The sequence below is a fragment of the Diadema setosum genome, chromosome 1 (genome assembly GCF_964275005.1).
Source record: "Diadema setosum chromosome 1, eeDiaSeto1, whole genome shotgun sequence".
Taxonomy (NCBI): domain Eukaryota; kingdom Metazoa; phylum Echinodermata; class Echinoidea; order Diadematoida; family Diadematidae; genus Diadema; species Diadema setosum.
The window spans coordinates 4,195,263-4,219,935 of NC_092685.1; the positions used below are offsets into that span (position 1 = coordinate 4,195,263).

General features: G+C 38.8%; 1 protein-coding gene across 1 annotated transcript in view; it reads left to right on the forward strand.

The window, feature by feature from the left end:
• Positions 1-24,315, forward strand: part of LOC140246733 (sulfotransferase 1B1-like) — a 36,108-nt gene extending 11,793 nt beyond the window's left edge. The window contains exons 2-7 of the mRNA XM_072326075.1: positions 18,812-18,984; positions 19,640-19,899; positions 20,556-20,676; positions 21,632-21,729; positions 22,347-22,527; positions 23,869-24,315. Coding sequence (XP_072182176.1) covers positions 18,812-18,984; positions 19,640-19,899; positions 20,556-20,676; positions 21,632-21,729; positions 22,347-22,527; positions 23,869-23,978 — 943 coding nt within the window. The 3' untranslated portion in view covers positions 23,979-24,315. The remainder of the gene's footprint in view (positions 1-18,811; positions 18,985-19,639; positions 19,900-20,555; positions 20,677-21,631; positions 21,730-22,346; positions 22,528-23,868) is intronic.
• The last annotated feature ends 358 nt before the right edge of the window (positions 24,316-24,673 follow it).

Consider the following 24,673-nt stretch of genomic DNA (forward strand, 5'->3'; position numbering starts at 1 on the left):
TTTTTACATTTTCCGAGGTAATATTTGTCCTAAATAATATTCTCTAATAGCAGTGTATCCATGACAATTGTGAAAGCGCCTGCTAATCTGCTTCAAAGCAATACATATGTACAGTTAGAACCACAACAAAGGTTATTTTAAGGAAATATTCATTAATTATTTAAACGGTTAAAGCGCCCTCTATAATTTTGTCTTTATTTCTTATGTGGTAAACACCTCTCTCTTGCATGATTTGGCTCTTTGAATGCACTAAATTTGTCAAAATAAGGCTTAAAATACGTTCTTTTGTCTTCATATATTTGAAATAACAGCACAATTTGATTCTGTTTTACCTCGCATGCCCAATTCATGATTTAGAACAAAGTTATAGTTGAATATTATTTTGAATTTTTTTTCTTTGTTTTTAGCGTATTTTGACTGAGTGCACCCCCATCTGGCGTTTTGGTGAAATTTTGATATTGTCAGTTTTTAAAGCATCATTATGCTGAATATATGTGCCAAATTTCAGAGGAATTGGTTGAAAAATCTTGAAATTATCGAAGGTCACACTCTGCCTGTCTTTGGTCACAGAGCGTCAAAAACTATTTGGTATTGGTCGGGTTGATGACTGAAATCTATGACTAAGCTACTACTCTGGAAATGCTGTCATAGCAAAATATAATCCTTAATATGCCATTTCAAAATGCACAACTAGTACTTGCCACCTCAGGTGGTACCAATAACCCAGTTTTGGGTCTTGGCCCATGGAAGAACAAACCGGGGTATTGTTCTCCGATGCGACATATCAGACAGAGTGATTAATCTTCAGCAGCTACTTCCATTCTCTCAAATCATCTTTATATCTCATTTCATTTCATTTATCGACTTTCCACATAAATTATACTGTGTTGTATTTGCAACATCCATCCCATGACTATGTAAAGTAGCATATGGATTATGAGTTCAGTATATAAAGACTATAACATTTACATATGACACAAAATCTACTTTGAAATTTATATCAAGTACATGACATTCATGACGCTTGCGGTGGGAAAATGCATAGAAGCAGTTGCTTGTGAGAGTAGGTCCCCAGAGAAAACAAAAATCAACCACATGCATTAATCTTATATAATCTATCCATTCATCCATCCACCAAGCCAGCTAAACATAGCGAGACTGTTCACCTTTGGCTTGATATGCCGAGCTTTCGACCGTTCTTTGTCAGGGCTATTGAAATACAGCATGACAATATTTCGTGGGTAACAACAATGTGCGCTGCGGGCGTGCATGTTGAGAATAGTCAGTGTGGCAAATAAAATGCATTCATGGAGTAAATGTGGATGACACGCTATTCAGGATATGTGGCTGACTGTAGGGTACTTGGCTGGCTTCAAGAATGTTCTGTAGTCGGATCGGTTCAAATACGGGCACAATGTGCGGCAAAGACATTGCCTGTGTAAATCAATCATGTTCTGTTAGCGTCCTGTACACTGAATTGCACTGCACTGATGAGTGATGCGAGACTGCCTTGCCAGCTGTGATTCTTCCCCCCTCCCCCTTGATATCTGAAACGTGAGAAAAAGTGAGTAAAAGTAAGATTTTAGTTCAATTATTTTTGTTTCATTTGATTTCATGAGAGGGGAGCTTAGTAGGAGCATGGTGGAGGAGGAAGTTGTATAAAACAAACAATGTCATTATGTTTTTTTGCAACTGTGCTGGAGTTGCCACCTGGATACCACACTCGAGCGGTCCTGCAGAGCTAGGTGCGTTTTCACCTCCCTGGTTTTATTCAGGGGTTCTTCTCGCAAACCGCACATTAATTGGCCATGAAAGCACGTACTCGCTATACCGTACATTCACAAACTTGTATACTTGCATTTTTCTTCCTCCGACAAGCTTTCGTGTCCTAACGTATTCGTGTTCTCTGGCTGTCCGTTCTACTTGGTTACATGGAGCGGTGCATGTGTATGTTAGCTGTCCCTTTGTCTCAATGTATCAGCCATCAACTCAGAAACCATTTTGCGAGATTGCGTTTAGCTACTAATATCACTCGTCTGAGTGCCAGAGGTTGAACCTTAATTGTTTTACTGTCCGTAAAATGTTTATGATATATATATATATATATATATATATATATATACGTGTATATAGCGAAGAATCAAGAAATAAACTAGTAATGCATTATTTCGCCAATAAGAATGAGTTTATTGAACAACTCAAATTTTCGGTGGCCTCCACCTTCTTCAGGAGTCTCGACGGGGAATGTCAATATCAAAACATAAATTGAACATGAAGAGCGCGCACTCATATACACAGAATTGGTTGCTATGAGAGTGTATGAGTTGTATGAGTCAATCAATTTCACACTTGCATGTTCAAATCTGTTTAGATTTCAGAGAGACACCGAACTGTGGCTTTTGTAATTGATGATTTCATCTGTTTCTTAACAGGAATTATTATACTGACTTCTTCCTACCGATGATTTTTGTATTTTAAGTCATGAAACAATTTAATTGTTGGAGCGCTCTTTAACCTAATTTTGTAACTTATGGTACGTTGATGAGTACATAATTTACTATGTCGATATCATAACGTGATAATACAAAGTAATTGAACACCATTGTTACGTAATAAACATGTCAATGTCCTCCTCCTTATGAGTGGGGTACCTTGACTACATTGCGTCTACATGGCAACATCATTGTAAAGGGTACGCACTCATAGCAACCAATTCTGTGTATATGAGTGCGCGCTCTTCATGTTCAATTTATGTTTTGGTATTGACATTCCCCGTCGAGACTCCTTCTTCTGCTTCTTCTTCTTCTGATTAAGTCTGCCTCCTTCAATAGACTGAAGATTCTTGCAGACTGGTGCTATTTACATTATAATACAATTTATTTACAGATATTTACAAGCACATAGAAAATTTGACGAAAAAAAAAACTAGCCACTGTGATCAACCGTTAGACGGTTTCGAAATGATCCCACAGATGGCGCTGAAACAATTTCTGACGACAGGGAATTCCAGTTCCTTACAGTTCTTGGGAAGAACGAATGGCGATGCGATTCAGTTCTCGAATATGGTAGTGATAGGAGTGTGGTTGCGAGGCTCTCGTTAACTGAGTAGCCTGTTTGATAATATAGTCCTGTGCTGAAAGAGGAGTGAGATTATTGTGTATTTTGTACATCATAATTAGCCTGTCACTTTCTCTGCGCTGTTCCAGAGTGGTCCAATTAAGTTCTTGTAGCATTTTGGTGACACTCGAGGTGTTATGGTAGCGATTTAAAGTGAATCGCGCAGCTCTTCTCTGGACCATTTCCACTTGGTGGATTAGGTTCTTGGTAGATGGGTCCCAAACTGTGGAAGCATACTCAACAATTGGTCAAACCAACGTTTTGTAAGCTGTGGCTTTAACATCAGAAGATTTTATGCGAAGATTGCGTTTTAGAAATGCAAGCACGTTATTGGCTTTATTGACAATAAAATTTGAGTTGTTCAATAAACTCATTCTTATCGGCGAAATAATGCATTACTAGTTTATTTCTTGATTCTTCGCTATATTGGAGCCAATACGTGAATTCGCAACATATATATATATATATATATATGTATATATATATATATATATATATATATATATATATATACATACTACTAGCAGCACCCGTGGAAATCCACGGGTCTGAGGGTTTATTTTTTTCTCATGTTGCACATTTTTATTTATGAAATAAAAAGAAAAGTTGTCCCATTCTTTCGTTAATTGTGCTCTCTTCTACCCATGACCACCCTTTCCAGAAACTTAATATTACATTTTTATTTTGTAGTACGTGCCCGGCGATCCGCTCCATTGGTTGGGATCGTTCCCGCCACTTGCTTAATATTATAGAACTTGAGTTTCGAGGGGTTATTTTGCACCCGTTGAAGTCCAATAGTTGTCTTGTTGTCTCTCACCCCCCCCCCCCAGCCACACACACACATTTCTATCCCCGCAGAGCAAACAAACAAAAAAACAAACATTCAGGGAAAATTACCAAAAACGCTTATGAGATTCCCCGAAATTTCTGTCCACACTGAGATTCTTCCCGTCGAAACGGGGAGATACTATTGACACCAACTGCTCTTGCATCCATGCAGGCACCCGAGAGAATCCACGGCTGGTCTCAAGGCCTCGCATTTTTTTTTTTCATTCATATTTCTTCCCCCACGTTATGAGAGAAAAATGAAATATCTTCGGCTTCATTTGCTCCCTCCTTTTTGTTTTTATTTTGCAATTTAGGTTTGAGAGATCATAGAATCATCCGTTTATCTGCTTCAGACTATACATCATCATTGTTATCATCATATTATTATTCTTATTATTGCTATCATTATTATCATTGTGAAGGGGGATCATAGTCATTAGGTTTAAAAGGCACCAGTGGGAATCCACGGGTCTCAGGGCTTCGTATTTTTTCTTTGATATTTCTTTAATTCAATCACGTTATGAGAGAAGAAATACACGAAGAATATTTTCGTCTCCAGTTGCTCCCTCATTTCTGTTTTCATCATCAAAACTTTGTTTGATGGATCTACAACCACCGTTTATCTCATTGATACTGTTCATTGTTTTGATTCTTGTTATTACCATTATTATTATCATTATTATTATGTTATTATGTTGTTATTATTTTGTGGGAGGGGAGATCATATCCATTAGATTTTATTATTTTATATAATTCATTGACATGGGGACGAATCAATCAAAAAAAGTTTATCGGTCAAGGACAGTGAATATCTTTTTTCCGTCATGTCAAGGTTACTCTACGACTTATAGACGTTTCAAATAGCTTCATTATCATTGATATTTCATTTTAAACATAAAACAATCCAGTACCTGTTTGTGTCTCTTCCGCCTACTCTTAGTTATGGATCAGAGCACCCCCTCCCCATTCATTTGCATTGGCCCATTGTATTATTATCATTATATCAGTGTACCATTGTTTTAGTTGTTATTATTATCATTATCATTAGTAACATTATATTGTTTAGGGGAGAGGAGAGAGTAGAGTCATGATAATTATAGGGATGATCAACCAAGGGAGGCGGAAATGTTAATTTGTTAAGAATTGTAAAAATCTGTTTCCCCCATTTTTCTGCTCTTGATGAAAAGCTTTTCTGAAGACAGTCCAGCGCAAACTGTCCAAATCTGCTTCACTGCACTAACATACGTATATTCTTGTGCTGAGTAGGACTACTTCATAATATATAGACCCCTAGGCCCGAATTCACGAAGGTGGTACAAACAAAACCATGGTTTAAACCATGGACAAAAACCATGGAGCGCCAAGTGTCGCACGGGATATTTCGTTACGAAATTGGTCATTTCGTCGATAAAATGACAGGTTTCGTTAACGAAATTATCATTCCGTGGACGAAATGTTCATTTAGTTACAAAATGTTGTCATTTTGTTACAAAATAATAATTTCATCGACGAAATGACTGATTTCGTGACGAAAATATTCCATGCGACACTTGGCACTCCATGGTTTTTGTCCATGGTTTAAACCATGGTTTTGTTTGTACCACCTTCGTGAATTTGGGCCCTAGTGTTTTTGTTACTATATTGTGCTGAGAGAAATGAAATATTTTCGTCTCCGTTTGCTCTCTTCTTTCTGTTTTTATCACCAAACCTTGGTTTGATATGGATCATAGAACCACCCGTTTATCTGCTTCGCCAGACTGTACATTTTTATTATTATTATCATAATCATTAATGTCCCTCTTCTTCTGCTTCAGACTGTACATTATCATCATTATTATCATCATTATTATTATTAGAATTATAACTATCACTATCATTATTATTATTATTATTATTATTATTATTATTATTATTATATTATCATTATAATCATCATTGTTATATTTGGGGAGGGGGAGATCATAGTCATTAGGTTTAATAAGTAGGCACCCGTGGGAATCCATGGGTCTCAGGGACTCGTATTTTTTCTTTCATATTTCTTTTCCCACGTTATGGGAGAAAGAAGAATATTTTTGTCGTCATTTGCTCCCTCTTTTTTATTTTTATCACCAAAACTTGGTTTGATGCACCATAGTTAACCACACATTTGATGTCCACTAATTGTAACTTCAAAAATTGGCGGTCAGCAAAGCGAGGGTTTCCCCCGCGTCCGCACGTCTTATGAATATTCATGTTTACAGCAGCCAAGCAATAAACGAATAAACAGCGGCGCGTGTACTCTGATATGGAAGGGTACGATCGGCAAGGACAAAATTTAAGTGGATATTTAGCCGTCCTGAACAGTCTGAGTACAATGATACCCGACTTGAGAGTAAACTAAATGACGTACATGAGCTGCATAGTATCCTGCAGTTGTGCAAAATACAATAAAATAACGGCATTCGTTGTTTTCATTTGGGCACGCCAGTGGCGAACGTCGCTGTACGTAAATGCTCTTGTATGACCACGCCGTGTACTAAGTATTATACCATAATGAGGGTCCATATCACGCACACGTACACACGCAGATAGTGTTTCGTGTAACCATCGTCAATACATACACAGGCGCAGGCCACACACTGGCATACCGTACCCGAGAGTGCATTGTGTGCGTGCGTGCGTGTCCGCCGGAATATGACAGAGATTTCGCTGAACGCCATCATCTTTTTGACTTTAGTATCCCCACTGTCTCTGCAAGCTAAAATTCAATTCAATTCAATTCAACAGAACATTTATTTCCAGATCAATTCGTGTAACAGCAGTAACAATTCAGTAATGACAAACTGGAGGTGACAACTCAGTAAGCACAGCTTGAAGTGAGTGCACCTTTAATATTTGAAAATGTAGTTGAATCTGATTGAAACATAGCTAAAAAGACATTTTTTTTTAAAAATATATATATTTACAAGACGAAGTACAGATACACAAGAGACTAAAGCTAGGGATGCAGGAGGGAAAACAGATAGGAAGAAGGAAAAAGAGAAAGAAAAGAAAAGAGAAGAAAGAAAAAAATACATTAAGGAGAGGTAAAGAGAACCTAAAACACACACTTGTAATACTAAAACAAACAAGGCAACATTGTACATACATGTACATGTATTTCATTCTAGTATAATCAAGAGAAATTTAGCAGCCCTCACTATAAACTACCTTATATGGATGAATACAACTTTTTCTTGAGTCTTATCTTAAAACAATTTTGAGATGGTGCATTTCTTAATGTCTTTAGATAAATTGTTCCATTTCTTGGGGCCCATAAAACGAATATTATGTTGGTAAGACATTAGACCGGGGGCCCAGAAGATTTATTCAGCTGAAAAGGGTCACACTTTTTAATGGTCTCATCGTATAAGGATGTGGCCAAGGGTCAATAAAATGAATTGCTGGCAAGTCACATCCTGTACCGTAAGCCTACGGACCACAAAAAGGGACCCCGAAAAATGGATTTATTCAGCCGAAGGGGGTCACGGACAAAATTTGGTGGATATTGTTCCTTTGGGTGTACTTATCATGAAAACAGCAATGCCAGCTATTTCATCCTGTACGGGGCCCCAGACAGTAGCCCCAAAGGGCCCCACAAATATGGTGTTATTCAGCTGAAAAGGGTCACGGCTAATTTCTTTTGCAATGGAAGTAGTTCCCATCAGAGATATCCAAAACACCAATGCCAGCTATTTCATCCTGTACGGGGCCCCAGACAGTAGCCCCAAAGGGCCCCACCCCCCGTAGACCCTACGTACAAACACACACAAACATTGATTTTATTCAGTTGAAAAGAGTCACGGCTAATTTCTTTTGCAATGGAAGTAGTTCCCATCAGAGATATCCAAAACACCAAAACCAGTTATTTTATCCTGTACGGGGCCCCAGACAGTAGCCCCAAAGTGCCCCACCCCCCATAGGCCATACGTACAAACACACACAAACATTGATTTTATTCGTGCAGCTGAGAAGAGTCACGGCTAATTTCTTTTGCAATGGAAGGAGTACCCATCAGAGATATCAAAAACATCAAAGCCAGCTATTTTATCCAGTATATACGGGGCCCCGGACAGTAGCCCCCCCCCCCCCCCCCGGCACACACACACATTAGTTTCATTCAGCTGAAAGGGGTTACGGCTAATTTCTTTTGCAATGGAAGTAGTACCCATCAGAGATATCCAAACATTACCAAAGCCAGTTATTTTATCCTGCACGGGGCCCCAGACAGTAGCCCAAAATGCCCCCTCTCTCCTCCCCCTCCCCCCCCCCCCCACACACACACATTGATTTTATTCAGCTGAAAAGGGTCACGGCTAATTTCTTTTGCAATTTAAGTAGTACTCATCAGAGATATCCAAAACACCAAAGCCAGCTATTCTATCCTGTACGGGGCCCCAGACAGAAGCCCCAAAGTGCCCCCCCCCCCCACACACACACACCCACATACATTGATTTTATTCAGCTGAAAAGGGTCATGGCTACTTTCTTTTGCAATCGGAAGTAGTAGGCATACTCATCAGGGATATCCAAAATACTAAGGCCTGTTATTTTATCCTGTACTGGGCCCCAGACAGTAGCCCTAAAATGCACCCCTACACACACACACATTAGTTCCATTCAGCTGAAAAGGGTCACGACTAATTTCTTTTGCAATGGAAGTAGTACCCATCAGAGATATCCAAAATACCAAAGCCAGTTATTTTATCCTGTACGGGGCCCAGACAGTATAGCCCCAAACACGGTTAATTTCTTTTGCACTAGAAGAAGTACCTATCGAGTAGGGGACTATGAAACGGGCTCCGTACGTGTGTGTGTCCGTGTGTCCGTCCGTCTGTCTGTCCGTCCGTCTGTCTGTCTGTCTGTGCGTCCGTGTGTGATCAAAATGTTCAATTTGCTACTTCTCTGTCATTTATGAGCCAATTTTGATTCTGTTTGCTTTATATGATAGCACTACATGGGAGCTTTGAAACTTCTACACAGAATTTCAGTTGTGACCTTTGACCTTGACCTTTGACCTATATTGTACATTTTGCTTCAAAATGCTACTCCTTCGCCATTTCTAACCCGATTTCGATTCCGTTTGCTTTATGTGATGGCACTAGGTGAGGGCTTCAAAACTTCTACACAGAATTTTGACCTTTGACTTCTTTGACCTTTGACCTTGATTTTTGACCTATATTGTACATTGGCTACAAAATGCTACTCCTTCGCCATTTCTAACCCGATTTCGATTCCGTTTGCTTTATGTGATGGCACTAGGTGAGGGCTTCAAGACTTCTACACAGAATTTTGACCTTTGACTTCTTTGACCTTTGACCTTGATTTTTTACCTATATTGTACATTTTGCTACAAAATGCTACTCCTTCGCCATTTCTAACCCGATTTCGATTCCGTGTGCTTTATGTGATGTTACTAGGTGAGGGCTTCAAAACTTCTACACAGAATTTTGACCTTTGACTTCTTTGACCTTTGACCTTGATTTTTGACCTGCCTTGTACATTTTGCTTCAAAATGCTACTCCTTTGCCATTTCTAACCCAATTTCATTTCCGTTTGCTTTATGTGATGGCACTACAGTCTGTAGGTGAGGGCTTCAAAACTTCTACACAGAATTTTGACCCTGGACTTCTTTGACCTTTGACCTCGATTTTTGACCTATATTGTACATTGGCTACAAAATGCTCTTCCTTTGCCATTTCTAACCCGATTTCGATTCCGTTTTCTTTATGTGATGGCACTAGGTGAGGGCTTCAAAACTTCTACACAAAATTTTGGCCTTTGACTTCTTTGACCTTTGACCTTGATTTTTGACCTATATTGTAAATTGGCTACAAAATGCTACTCCTTCGCCATTTCTATCAAAACCCGATTTCGATTCCGTTTGCTTTTTGTGATGGCACTAGGTGAGGGCTTCAAAACTTCTACACAGAATTATTGACCTTTGACTTCTTTGACCTTTGACCTTGATTTTTTAACCGATATTGTACATTTTGCTACTAAATGCTACTTCCGGCGGGGACATATTTTACGCACCGCGTAATTTCTACTTTTCCTTGTTATGACATCATTTAGCTGAAAAGAGTCATATTTGTTTTTCTTTTACAATCGAAGTAGGCCTTAGTTTACATCATAGATACCCAAAACATCAAAGCCAGTTAGGTTTTCCCAGCCAATTTCGCACTTTTGTAAAATTCAAATTGGCTGGTACCCTACGTTCATTCAAATTCGCCTTGACTTGCCGAAAAGGGTATTTCAGTCATTAAATTTCGCGAAAGACAGTCAAATTCCAAACGTGTTCATTCAAATTCAAATCATGCTGTTTCTTTGTTTCAGATCATTTTAACGTGTCTTTCTATGTGTGTTTTCGTTTAAAGCAGTAAAAGTATCATATTTTTTTATCTAGTATAACTGGATTTGGTTGTTCTGTAACGCTCCTTCTCTTTCATATACATGTCATTATAGGCCTATACGTGTATACTAATGCAGATTAACTTCATTTTTTATAGTCATGACAGCATAATAGATACAGACGTATATCTCTAGAAGACATAGAAAGAATTATCAAAAAAAACCCAAACATTTGAGGATCATAACCTGGCACTAACCTTGCACCTTGCACATAACGAATAAAATCAATGTTTGTGTGTGTTTGTACGTATGGCCTATGGGGGTGGGGCAATTTGGGGCTACTGTCGGCTGAATAAATCCATTTTTCGGGGTCCCTTTTTGTGGTCCCTAGGCTTACGGTACAGGATGTGACTTGCCAGCAATTCATTTTATTGACCCCTGGCCACATCCTTATACATGTATGATGAGACCATCAAAAAGTGTGACCCTTTTCAGCTGAATAATGCTCTGGGCCCCCGGTCTACATGGTTCTGGGTCTGGGCAAATGCATTAATGACGAGGAGCGTGTATTGTAATTATGCACATTCTGATTGATATCAAACAACTGAACAAAATGGTCAGGCATAAGTTTGTTGACACACTGATATACAAAAATACATTGCTGATAGGTGGTGATATTTTTCAAAGAAAGCAATTTTAGTTTTGAGTATAACGGGCCTGCTTTAGATTTCGGGTTCGCTCCATGTATAACTCTTACTATTTTATTTTGCTTTGAAGTCAATTTCTTTAGACTGGACTGAAAAGTACTTCCCCACACCATGTTGCAATAAGACAAATAGGGCAAAACAAGAGTGGAGTATAACATCCGTAATACATCAGTAGGTAACATGTAGCTTAGTCTGGATATAATACCAATGCTCTTTGACATTTTTTTCTCTGTCTCTTTTATATGAGGTTTCCATGTTAATTTTGAATCTAAAATAACACCAAGAAATTTAGTTTTCTCTACCCTGGGAATTTGAACATCATTCAATTCCACTTTAACAAATCAGTGTCGTATGATTTGTTACGATTACTAAAAACAATAAAGTTACATTTGCGGGGGTTAACAGATAATCGATTTGCATGAAACCATGTACACAATTTTGAAAGGCTACTATTTACTTGATCTTGCAAAGAAGGAAGATCCTTACCACTGAACAATATATTAGTGTCATCAGCATATAATATGTACGATGAGGTATCGGAATTAGAAACATTTCCAATGTCATTTATGTATAATATAAACAACAGTCGTCCTAATAAAGACCCTTGTGGAACTCCACATAATATCTTCTTTAAGTCTGATATACAACTGTTATATTTTGTACATTGGTATCGATTGGAGAGGTAGCTTTTAAACCAATTGTATGCTACACCTCTAAAACCATAGTGCTTAAGTTTAGCTAACATAATATTATGATTAATTGTGTCAAAGGCCTTTGACAAGTCAACAAAAACACCAATTAGAAAGGAATTTTCCTCAAACGTATCAACAATCTTATTCGCAATGTCAGTTAGGGCCATGGAAGTTGAATAGTTGCTGCGAAAGCCGTACTGATAACTACCCACAATATCATTTTGATCAAGAAACTTAACAGCACGGTTGTAGACAATCCTTTCCAAAATTTTCGAAAAACAAGGAAGCACTGAAATTGGTCTGTAATTTGACAATTCACATTTGTCACCATTTTTAAACACAGGGGTTACACGAGCAATTTTCAATTTATCTGGAAAGACTCGGACGAAACCCGGTCCAAGGCACGTAGGAGACCCTCCCGCTGCCGACGGCACCGGTCTCGGGGGCCCGGAGCCGACGGCTCGGGAGGAGATAGACAAACCAGCAACGCCGGAATAAAACAGGAAATACATAAGGCCCCGACAACAACAACAACTTCGCCTTTTACTGTATAAGATGTTAGCAAGGTGTGTTTTCAGTTGCTAAACCCCTGGGCCGTCGCATCTCAGTAGTGTGTAGGTGAGAGAAAGGATGAGACGATAGACGTAGCTTGAATCCTCACAGTTCGATTTTTATTCTCAAGCTTTCGGGCCCTGCCCTTTATCAGGAGATGTGATGTGTAAATTACATTTTGGCTGGTTGTGAGCCGGAAATCAGTTGGTAATCGGTTGCGGGAAACATTTAGTGATGATGGGTGGAGGTAGCCGTGCAGTAGTTAGGTGTGTATGTGCGTTTTATAGTAGCTCAGTAAGGTAAATATATATAAATATATATATATATATATATATATATATATATATATATATATAAATTAGAGAGAGAGAGAGACATGTATACATAATATATACAAATATATAGATTATATTTGATATAGATATATAGGCCTATACATATGTATTATATATATACATATATATATATATATATACTCAGCAAAAAAAGAAAATAAACACTTTTTCAAGTTCATATTTCTCATAGAAAATTAAGCTAAATATTAATGCTTTATATACCATGTCAAAGGTAATTTAATGGGCTATCAACCTGGTAGGTCAATGAAAAGACAAACTTTACGCATGAGTGAACACATTCGTTTTTCTCTTCCAAAGCACAAAAGTAAAAATTGCAAAAATGGACAAGTTGTCATTCATGCGTATTTGTGCTCTTCCATGTGACAATGACAACAAAAGACGATTCAAAACAACAAAAAATACAAATCAAGTTTCAAAAATCATCTTATGATCTCTATAATGACTTTGTAGTCTGCAAAGATAAAGAAAGGCGAAAAAATAATAGAGATAAAATAAGAATCTTCTGTCAAATCCAAATTCAAATGGCATGAAAGAGGCAATATTAATTAAAGTTGTGGAAATTTCACATGTTATTTCAAATTAAGAACATTGAAAATGATACTTGGTTCTTGAATTTGTGTCATGAATTCTTAAATTCCTAAATCAATAGAATGAAATAAAGAAAGTCTGCCCATTTTATCACCTTTGCGGCTTACTCCCTGTGTCATTTTGAAGTTTAGATTCGACATCAAACTCCGATTTTTCCCCTTTAGTTTCCCCATTTTGTTTGTGTTTGAGGATATAAAGAGATACAATGGGACGAAAACTTATTTTTGCTATTATATTCATGTCTCTCATTGTGTTAAACTGGTATTTTGTTATCATTGCTATCTTGAAGGGCGTTGGCAAATGAACGACAAAATGTCAATTTTTGCAATTTTTACTTTGTGTCTTGAATGACAGAATTTACTGTGTTCACTCATGCATGACTTTTCCCTTTTTGCAACCTGGAAGCCGTTTTAAGATACTCGAAATGGTCTCTAAAATTGTGGAAAGGAATTGTGCTTAAAAAATATTCAGGGAATTCAGGGAATTGAACACACAATTGATTTTGGCAGCCGTCTTAAATGTCTCATATCTCTCAAGGATGAAAGGGTTACAGCAATGATATTCAGATTCAGCACCTGGGTTAGCAGGGTTAAAATCATCATCGATAAAAACAACAACAACAACAACAACAACATAGGGCGGCCCCAAAACTCACCTCGTTACCTGCTGCTCTGGCAAATTGACATAGTTTTCCTTAGCGTACAGCATGGTAGGATAGATATCTTTACTATTGTTTCTCAAAAGTACTTTAAATTGGAACTCCAGTGGGAGTCCTAAATTAGGCAAATCATATACCTCTTACATAAAGGTTTGAACAGACTAAACTCGAATATTGTACTTTTGCAGGTTTACTGCGACTTAGAAAATTAAAAAGTTGAATTTTAACCTTCATTTTGTGCACCCATCTAAGTGCTTCCGTGGCGGAATATCATAGGGAGCTTTTTTGCGACGCGTACGTTTAGACGACGGTTACGTTGGGCGTTCTCCTCTCTCCCTGAGTCGTGATGCAAAGTAGCTTAAGATCACGCGAGGACGCAATTTATACAAAGTAAATGGCGCCTCTATAATCATTTTGTTCATTGCATCAAGATAGCTCTCTGCGTCATGAATTTGAGCGGGCGTGGTGGCTCAGAACCGACCATGAAAACTCGGACAACGCAAGATTGATCTTGATAAGCAATTTCGTGCATGCGCAGAACAGTCTTATTTTCCTGTGAAAGTCCGCGAAACTCTAAAGCTCCCTATAGTCCTACGATATGATGAGGTAGCAAGTCAAATTTATATTTTCACAACGGCCTATATGTGATTCCTGGTAGGTGGTTCACTGAGCTGTAAAATCAGTCATATACGTTTATGTGGCGTGAGTTCAGTAACACAGATCGCAAAACGATTGGGGGATCAATCTGTCACAAGAACTCTGAAATATATTGTTTCACTATCCATTTTCGCAAAAAAAAAAAAAATGTCGTGCGTAATGTATTGAACCTACATTTCGGATTAATTGAGATGAAATTTTACCTGGGAAAGCTACATTTAGACAAGCAGTTGATCCTCTATTCCTATGGATGCCTCTTCTTGTTTATAAGATTGAAAAAAAAAAACCAAACAAATCATGACTTTTATTTTCCTCCGATTTACAAACGCAAACTTAATTTGGGATAGTTTTGGATAGAGCTATTATGCACAAATTGCATAGGAATCAAAGCGCGCACACGCTGGCCTTTGAAGCGCGCAGCTGATTGGTGCGGCGGAGAGTGTGTTCAACATTAATACATTTTGACGTCATAGAAATCAACCCAGTATTCTCAGTGAATATCGGTCATTCGAAGACACATTTTTGCTTAATTTTAGACATAATTTCTCGCTCTCTGTATCAGGTGTAAAGTTTCCTGTGTAGACATACCAAATTTGACAAAGTTGAAAATTATTGAAGTTCAGCATTAAGTGTGTATGCTACATGCTATGCCGAACGAAGCAATGTTTCGTTTTGAGTATTTCGATCGAATTAGTGTAGAGAACATATAGGGCACGTCATGATTCTGTGAGAATCTTTATCTTTTCTAATATCCATGAATGGTGCACTGGCGTAGCCAGGGGGGGGGGGGGGGCGATGGGGGCGGTCGCCCCCCCTAAGATTTGGACCGAGGAGTTGGGAGGCGGAAAAAAAAAAATGCGTGTATACTGTATGCATGCACATGAAGCGGGTCTCCTTTGCAACCTTTCATCAAATAAGATAAATTTTTTTGAATATTTCACTCAAAGAGTGCACCAGATCGTTGAATTTCAATTCAAAATATGCAAAATCTCTCGTGCTTGGGAGGGGGATACCCCCTCCCAAACCCTCCCCCTCTTTGCCGCTTTCCCTAGCTAAGTACACTTTTTAGATTAAAAAAAATTCTGAATAATTCTGAGTGCACAAGACTTTTCACTAATATTCCGAAAACTGAAGGTTCCCTCATGTATAAGGGGAATTTCCCCTTTTAATCGACCCTTTCCTCCCTCAGCCCCCCCCCCCCATCATTTTTTTTTTTTGATTACCCAAATGTTGATTCCATCAAATATGCTTATTATGCGTATACGAGATATCTCAATTTCAGCCTTAAAAAGATACAAGCTCCATCGGAAGGGAAGAGTGGAGATAACACTCGCCAACGCCTTCTTCCTGTCCCCCCCCCCCCCCCCCCCCCGCCATGCAAAGAAGTAGACTGTGGCTATACCAAGATCGCTTTATTTCAATTCTAAAAACGCAAAAGCTCCGCGAGCGGGAGGGGGAATCCCCCTTCCCCTAAGTTCTATCTCACTAGACTTTATACATACGCACAGATGGTGCACATTCGGAATAAGAACTAAATTCCGTGATTTTAACACTTCGATGAAAAAGTGTTGCACCAAAAATTTGCACCAGATCGCTGAATTTCAGGTCTGAAAACGCAAAATCACCTTCGTGTGGGAGGGGATATGCCCCTATCTACACCCTCGTGTGCATGCTTTTTCTGTTTGATTGCTGAACAGACAGCGTTCATGATATTCAGTGTAAGAATTAATACAAGAAGACTAGTGTGTTTGAATTATACTGTTTTATAGGCAAATTGTTCAATAATAATCTACAATAAAATATAAGGCAACCTTAAACAAGTGGGACTGTTTCAACTCGTTAAAACACGCAAAAACATGCATCAAATTGCACCATTTGCAACATCAAAATGCAAAAAGTTCTCACCGTAGGAGGGGGGGGGGGGGGACACCCCCTCCCACACCCTCCCCTACCCCCTCGCTCGCTCCGCTCGCTCGGGTTCAGTCGAGTTCGTGATATACAGTGAAAAGAATTAATACAAGAAGTGTATCTAAATTATACCATTTTATAGGCAAATTGTTCAATAATAATCTACACTAAAATATACTGCTACCTTAAACAAGTGGGACTGTTTCACGTCGATAAAACGCGCAAAAACATGCATCAAATTGCACCATTGCAAAATCAAAATGCAAAAAGTTCTTACCGTGGGGGGGGGGAACCCCCCTCCCACACCCTCCCCTCCCCCCTCGTTGGCTCCGCTCGCTCGGGTTCAGTCGCGTTCATGATATTCAGTGAAAAGAATTAATACAAGAAGTGTATTTGAATTATACCATTTTATAGGCAAATTGTTCAATAATAATCTACACTAAAATATACTGCAATCTAAAACAAGTGGGACTGTTTCACGTCGTTAAAACACGCAAAAACATGCATCAAATTGCACTATTTGCAAAACCAAAATGTAAAAACTTCTCACCGTGGGAGGGGGGAAACCCCCCTCCCACACCCTCCCCTACCCCCTCTCTCGCTCCGCTCGCTCCGCTCGCTCGGGTTCAGTCGCGTTCATGATATTCAGTGAAAAGAATTAATACAAGAAGTGTATTGGAATTATACCATTTTATAGGCAAATTGTTCAATAATAATCTACACTAAAATATACTGCAATCTTAAACAAGTGGGACTATTTCACGTCGTTAAAACACGCAAATCCATGCATCAAATTGCACCATTTGCAAAATCAAAATGTAAAAAGTTCTCACCGTGGGAGGGGGGTTCCCCTCTTACCCTCCCCTACCCCCTCGTTCGCTCCGCTCGCTCCGCTCGCTCGGGTTCAGTCGCGTTCATGATATTCAGTGAAAAGAATTAATACAAGAAGTGTATTTGAATTATACCATTTTATAGGCAAATTGTTCAATAATAATCTACACTAAAATATACTGCTACCTTTAACAAGAGGGACTGTTTCACGTCAATAAAACGCGCAAAAACATGCATCAAATTGCACCATTTGCAACATCAAAATGCAAAAGTTCTTATCGTGGGAGGGGGGACACCCCCCTCCCACACCCTCCCCTCCCCCTCGCTCGCTCCGCTCGCTCGGGTTCAGTCGCGTTCATGATATAAAATATACTGCAATCTTAAACAAGTGGGACTGTTTCACGTCGTTAAAACATGCATCAAATTGCACCATTTGCAAAATCAAAATGTAAAAAGTTCTCACCGTGGGAGGGGGGAAACCCCCCTCCCACACCCTCCCCTACCCCCTCGCTCGCTCCGCTCGCTCGGGTTCAGTCGCGTTCATGATATTCAGTGAAAAGAATTAATACAAGAAGTGTATTGGAATTATACCATTTTATAGGCAAATTGTTCAATGATAATCTACTCTAAAATATACTGCAATCTTAAACAAGTGGGACTGTTTCACGTCGTTAAAACAAGCAAATACATGCATCAAATTGCACGATTTGCAAAATCAAAATGTAAAAAGTTCTCACCGTGGGAGGGGGGAAACCCCCCTCCCACACCCTCCCCTACCCCCTCGCTCCCTCCGCTCGCTCGGGTTCAGTCGCGTTCATGATATTCAGTGAAAAGAATATGAATTATACCATTTTATAGGCAAATTGTTCAATAATAATCTACACTAAAATATACTGCTATCTTAAACAAGTGGGACTGTTTCACGTCGATAAAACGCGCAAAAACATGCATCAAATTGCACCATTTGCAACATCAAAATGCAAAAAGTTCTTATCGTGGGAGGGGGGACACCCCCCTCCCAAACCCTCCCCCCCCCCCCTCCCCCCCTCGCTCGCTCCGCTCGCTCGGGCTCGGTCGCTTCGCTCCCTCGCAGACTAACCGCCCCCCCTAAGATGAAATCCTGGCTACGCCGTTGGAATGGTGTCATGTCCGGAGGATTCTTTTCTTCCTCCTCCTTAGTGCCCAGCAGTTTTTGGTCCAGGTCGATCATTTCAATAAGAGTAGAGCTGGAAGATCGGTCAATTTTCTCTGCAGTGGGCAGCACAAAATCTTAGCTCCCTAAATTGCTATGAAGCTGCGTCATTAATGTCTCCTGCTCATTATTTTAATCTAAAAAAAAAAATTATCTAAAAAAAGTTGATATCAATATAATTATATCCATGTTTTGTTGAAGCTATGTGATTAAAGTTCCTTAAAATATTATGTACTCATGTAAGCGTTGTGTATATTGCTTTGTATTACTTTATATGGAAATAAAATCATTTGAATTTGAACCACCCTTTAACTAGCAAAATACATTGTATTACGATTTCACTTTTCATTATTTAGGAATTTTACGGTTTTCATGATGGCCGAAGGTCCACACCTGGCAGACATCCGAGGTTTCCATGATTACGATGGAATTTATTATTCTAATCTGGTGTTGGACTCCAGTGTCGAGGCTCTGAGAACATTTGAAGTTCGTCACGACGACGTATGGATTGTAACCTATCCAAAAGCGGGTGAGAAATACCTTGACATTTATTTCGAACAAGCGAAATAAAGGTATAATCATGGAATGCGAATGTTTTTTTGTGTTTTTTTTTTTGGGGGGGGGGGCGTTCACAAAGACGACGATTATTGTGTGTAGGATTTGCATAGGTTAATGAGTCATTTTTGTAGAAAGTACGTGGAAGTTTAACCATTGGTGTTCGAAAGCAGCAACAGGTAGTCAAGTCAGTCAGTGCAGCTGTAATTACACATCTTGTTATTACTAAGTGTAGTAAATCAATATAGATATTCGTGATAATGCTTTTATCTCAAGAGTCATTTACTTTGTCATAAGTACAGACTCACAGTATAAACTTAAAGGGATCGTATAGTTTTGGCTGAAATCTAACTTAAGGTTTATAACATTTTTTGATGAGATAATGAGAAAACTCTCATGAAATATGAAAGAGTATGTAATTCCACAAGGAAATCAACGTTATTTGATGAAAAATTTGTTTTGAAATGGCTGAGATACCAAAAAAGAGCAATCGTAATAAAAGGTGTCCTCCAAATATGCCCCCCCCCCTCATCTTGAAAACGGATCGACCCCCAGCCCAACACGCAGACGAAATGCAACCATATACACGAGCACAAACACAACAAGATTCTCTATTTGTGCAATAAAAGGAACCCATTGGATGTTGGAAATTGTTGGTCTCATCCTCTCGGACGGCTACCCAGAGAAAATTGACCGCTCTTCCAGCTCTACTCTGATTGAAATGATCGACCTGGACCAAAAACTGCCGGACACTAAGGACGAGGAAGAACAGAATCCTCCGGACATGACGCCATTCATGGAGAAGATAAAGAAAGCGCCCTCACCGAGAGTCATCCAAACTCATCTCAGACTGAAATACATGCCACAGGACTTATTAACGAAGGCCAAGGTAATTTGTGTGTGCATTACAGGCAGGGCTTGCTTTTTGCACTATTTTTGATACAAAAATATTACGTAAAGACTCAAGGAGTGGCCTGCAGCAATAATAGGACAAATTTACCCATGAACCATGGCTTAAATTCGCAGTGTAATAACATGTCCCATCCTGAAAGCAAGAGAATATTTCAATCTGGAGGGGTGAAGGTTGTGTTGTGAATTTCCTTTAATTTGTCTCTCTATACAAATAAAATATATGATTTGTAATATTTCAAATTACACATCAGCAGTTGCGATCTTAACAATTTCATTTAGAGGGAGACAAATTGACTTACATATCAATAGCAACACTGTCGATGTCTTTACATTGCTATAACTTCTGATACTTATAGCCATCGTTTGTTCATTGGAAAAGTTTCGAAATGCATTCGCCTCAAATAGACACTAATTAATCCATAATTTAGTGGTAATTCAATGAGCTTAAATGCACAGATGAGAGTGACTTTAATGTTGTCGCGTTCAGAATGACAATTGATGCATCTCATCTCATGGAGTAATTGCAATCATTTCACATTTCACGATTCTCATTTTTAAAAGGATGCTTTGAAGAAGGTTTGTAAAAAGTTACATTCTCATTTGTTTTGATCATCTCCCTGAAAATGAAATCAGATGATATACATCGCACGCAACCCCAAGGATACTGCAGTATCGTTTTTCAACTTTACCAAAGATTATCCGGCCGAAATCCCACTGACATGGAACAGACTGTTTGAACATTTCATCTCATCAAGTAAGGACGAATTTGATTAAAAAAAAAAAGAACCCAAATGATTTCAGCTCTAGCGAATGTTTCACCTTAGAAGCTTTGAAGCGATAACGGAGACATCCCATTTATCTCGCCGTCACCAACACTGTCACACGCACTCCTTTAAGATGTTGGGAACTGACCAACCCCCCCCCCCAAAAAAAAAAAAAAAAAAAAAAAACACACACGAATCTCTATTATTCATTAGAGAAGGAAAAGGAAAATACATATAGGTAAAAAGCAGGTACAAAGGTCTTGTGAAATAATAAATATATTACAAGCGTTATTACACCATTTACTTTTGAAAATATGTTTTTTGACAACTCCAGGGATTGCAACTCGGGAGACCTTGGTCTTTATTTTGAAGAAGAAAAGAGATACAATGTGAAAGTTTCAAAAGTAGATTTTTTTTTTTTAGAAACTCTGTACAATGGAACATAAAAACTTAACTGATGATGATGATGTTGTTGTTGTTGTTGATTTTGCTCATTTGAAAGGGATGGTGAAGTTTTGGTTGAGATAGGGCCTCAGGTTTCCAACATTTTTTTTTTTTGATGATGATTTTTTGAGAATAATGAGAAACCTCTTAAAATATGAAAGTGCGTATAATTACAAAAGAAATTTAAAGTTCATTTGATGAAAATTGGTTTTGAAATGACTGAGATATCCAAAACAAAGTGATCCTAATAGAAGGTGGGACCCATCTTTTAATAGGACCTCTTATTTTGATGTCCAAGCCATTTCAAACCAAATTTCATCGAATAATATTTGAATTCGTCTTAGAATTGTATGCTTTTTAACATTTCATAAAGTGGTTTCTAAGTATCTTGCAAAAAAAGTTGAAAGCTGAATTCTACCGTCAACCAGCACTATCCTATCCCTTGAAGCTATTGTTAAGATAAGTGACATTTTTTCTCCTTTTTCTTTTTGTCTCCAACAGATCCTCAGTACGGAAAGTGGTCAAGCCATGTAAAAGAATTCTTGGAAATCCGACAAGAGGATAACTTGCTCTTTGTGTTCTACGAGGACATCTTGCAGGTTTGTCAGCAAGCGCAGGGAGTTTAATTATGAAAAGTTTATCACCGGTGGGAGGAAAGAGCAAAATCTGTTCCTATATGAGAGGCCGGGAAAGGACGACGGATATGATGATTGCATACCTGACTTTATGTCTCAGAGAGAAATATACGGCAAACCGTGAGCAAATATAAACATTTCATAGATGTAAGAGCCGATCATGTGGGTGCACGTCACGAATTGGACACCCATAAATCATATGGCCCACGAATCATACAGCCCATGAGTCCGACACTAAGCAAACAAGGCCCCGGAACAAAGCCCCGGAACAAAGCCCCGGAACAAGGCCCCGGAACAAGGCCCACGAGACCGGACACATTAAGCCCCGTGTTGTAATGTCGAAAATCAAGTAAAGCATTTGGACAAGATGACACACGCACACACACACACACACACATACACATACATTCAAACAAACACATACACAGACACAGCAACATCCATGCAAACCGGAGCAGATAAACACAGGACGAAAGGGTCGTGAGACGAGGAAGCCGACGTACATTCAACATGCCATATACAGCTTATTAAAATAAGATCCGCATATGAGAAATAAAGACAATTTTCTTCTCTTTTTTTAGGATCCTGTGAAACACATCAAAATGGTGGCTGCTCACATCGGACGCACTCTCTCAGATGAAGTCTTGCAGCGAGTCCTTGAAAACAGCTCTCTATCAAAGATGAAAAAGAACTATGAGGGGAAAGCTACTGAACAAACAGAGAAGCAAAACGAGTCAGTGAGACTGCAATTTGTCTTCAAAGGTAATGCATCTCAACAATTTTTCGAATATCAAGTCAGTCTCTGATAGAACCTGTGTAATTACATACCCTGATATTCATTGGTGCAGCATTCATGCAGATTTACGAAATATTTGAAGTGGCATAGATGTGAATCATAGTGTCATAATTATTATCCCACGTTATGCTAGTGAAGTTTATTAGCCCATCTGATCCAAAGGCTCAAAGTGAGCTATTGCGATCATTAATTCATCGTCCGTCGTTTGGCATAAGTAGTGTGTAAATTACTGTACATGTCAGCCTCTTCTTGAAACGTTATCATGCCCATAACAGGAAGTATTTCCCCAAACCTGGCATAACAGGTAGCGTGTCTAAGGTTAAAGGATCTTAATTTATTCAAATGGGCACAATGACTCCACACCTTCCCTCCCCTCCGAATCAAAGGGGCCTGAAACCAACAAATTAAGGAATCTTTTAAAGACTTCCTTTGAACCACATGTGATAGAGCTGTTGTAAGTTAGTGCTATGAGTAAGTAACATTGATGATTTTAATTTCAAGTTTCACCCACTAGGTCTCTTGTCGTAATCATCTGCAAACCAATCCACTGATTGCAGAGTCTCTATAAGAGTTACTGCGTATAACACAGTCCTATAGCTTACAATAAAATCAACGGAATGCTGATGGCTGTGTCAAAGTGGATTAGATCAAGTGTGGAGTATTATACATTCGAAAGGAAAGTGACCTCAAACGATGTTTACATCATTATATCCAGCGATTTGTATATTTGTAGTAGATGGTGGTGATTGGATTGTACACTGGTCTTTGCTTTTCGAATAGAATGGCGGATAGAACGTTGGAAAGGGATCAATATGCAATCAAAATGTAAAGGATAGGCTTGAGGCTGGCAGAAGAAAAATAAATATGTAAAATCTTATGATATAAATGCATTAAACAAATAGTCTCTTGCAAACGCACAGGAAAGATTTATGATGAGACTAGTTCTTTCCTGGATTCTGTGAGCCTCACCTTAATGCCCCCCCCCCCCAAAAAAAAAAAAGAAAAAAAGAAAAAAAGATAGATCAATTAAAAAAAAAATTAAAAGGTCAGTCCCTCATTAAAGGGTCTGCTTTGTAAGTTGTTTTATCCGAAGCCAGGAGGTTGTCACTAATGTGATATAAGGTTACCTGTCTGCGCTACCTCGAAATATAGAAATCATAGCCAAGAGTTTCACAGTGTAACAATGTAGTATGATTATGACTTTTAACAACAATCATGGGATAACAACAGTTACCGTCTGAAAGAAGAGGAATGGTGATGTGTTAATATAAGTGGGTCTAATCATCTTCGTTTCTCTTTCCGCACAGGTCAAAAAGGGCGATGGAAGGATTATTTCACCGTGGCACAAAACGAAATATTTGACGAGTGGTACCGGAAGGAGATGGAGGGAGTTGATATCGATGTCTCATTTGAATGAGATTCGCCCGACATCATCAGCGATTGTTTATACCCTAAGTTAGTTATGTAGCTTTTGAAATATTGATCCACATCCCATATGGCATTTCTTGTTTCGTGTCAACCAAGGGCTTTATAAGGCATTGAGGAGTAGCGTATTCATTTCTACTTTCTTTAAGGTTAAGTAAGTAAGACCCACATTCTTTAAGGTTAAGTAAGTAAATGGTTATAACGTCTTCTTTCCCTTGGGACGCGCCCCTTTATTGTTGCCACAGCTCTATCCGCTGACCCATTCATTGTTATCACCCTTTAGTTTTACCAGAGAGGTGGGACATACGCCTTGAGGACGTAGAGGCACTTGAGGCATTGGTTGATGGAGGAGGAGGAGGAGGGGGGGGGGGGGGGCGCACCGGGTGCCCCTTTTATTCTGTTTCCTTTTTTAAATGAATTGAATTGAACTGAATTGAATTGAGTTGAATTGAATTGAATTGAATTGAATAAAAGAAAGAGAAAAATAATTTGCACTTAAGCCTTTTTTTTTTAGTATTTGCTTGTCAGCTGATTAAACCCGGAAATTGCACAAGGTAAACTACTGTACTTTGCGCCCCCCTCCTTTTACGGAATTCCTGGATCCGTCATGCCTGAGGGGGATTTGAACTCGAGATCTGCGAATGAAAGTCAAGAGTTTTATCCGCTCAAATCACCATCAGTTATCAA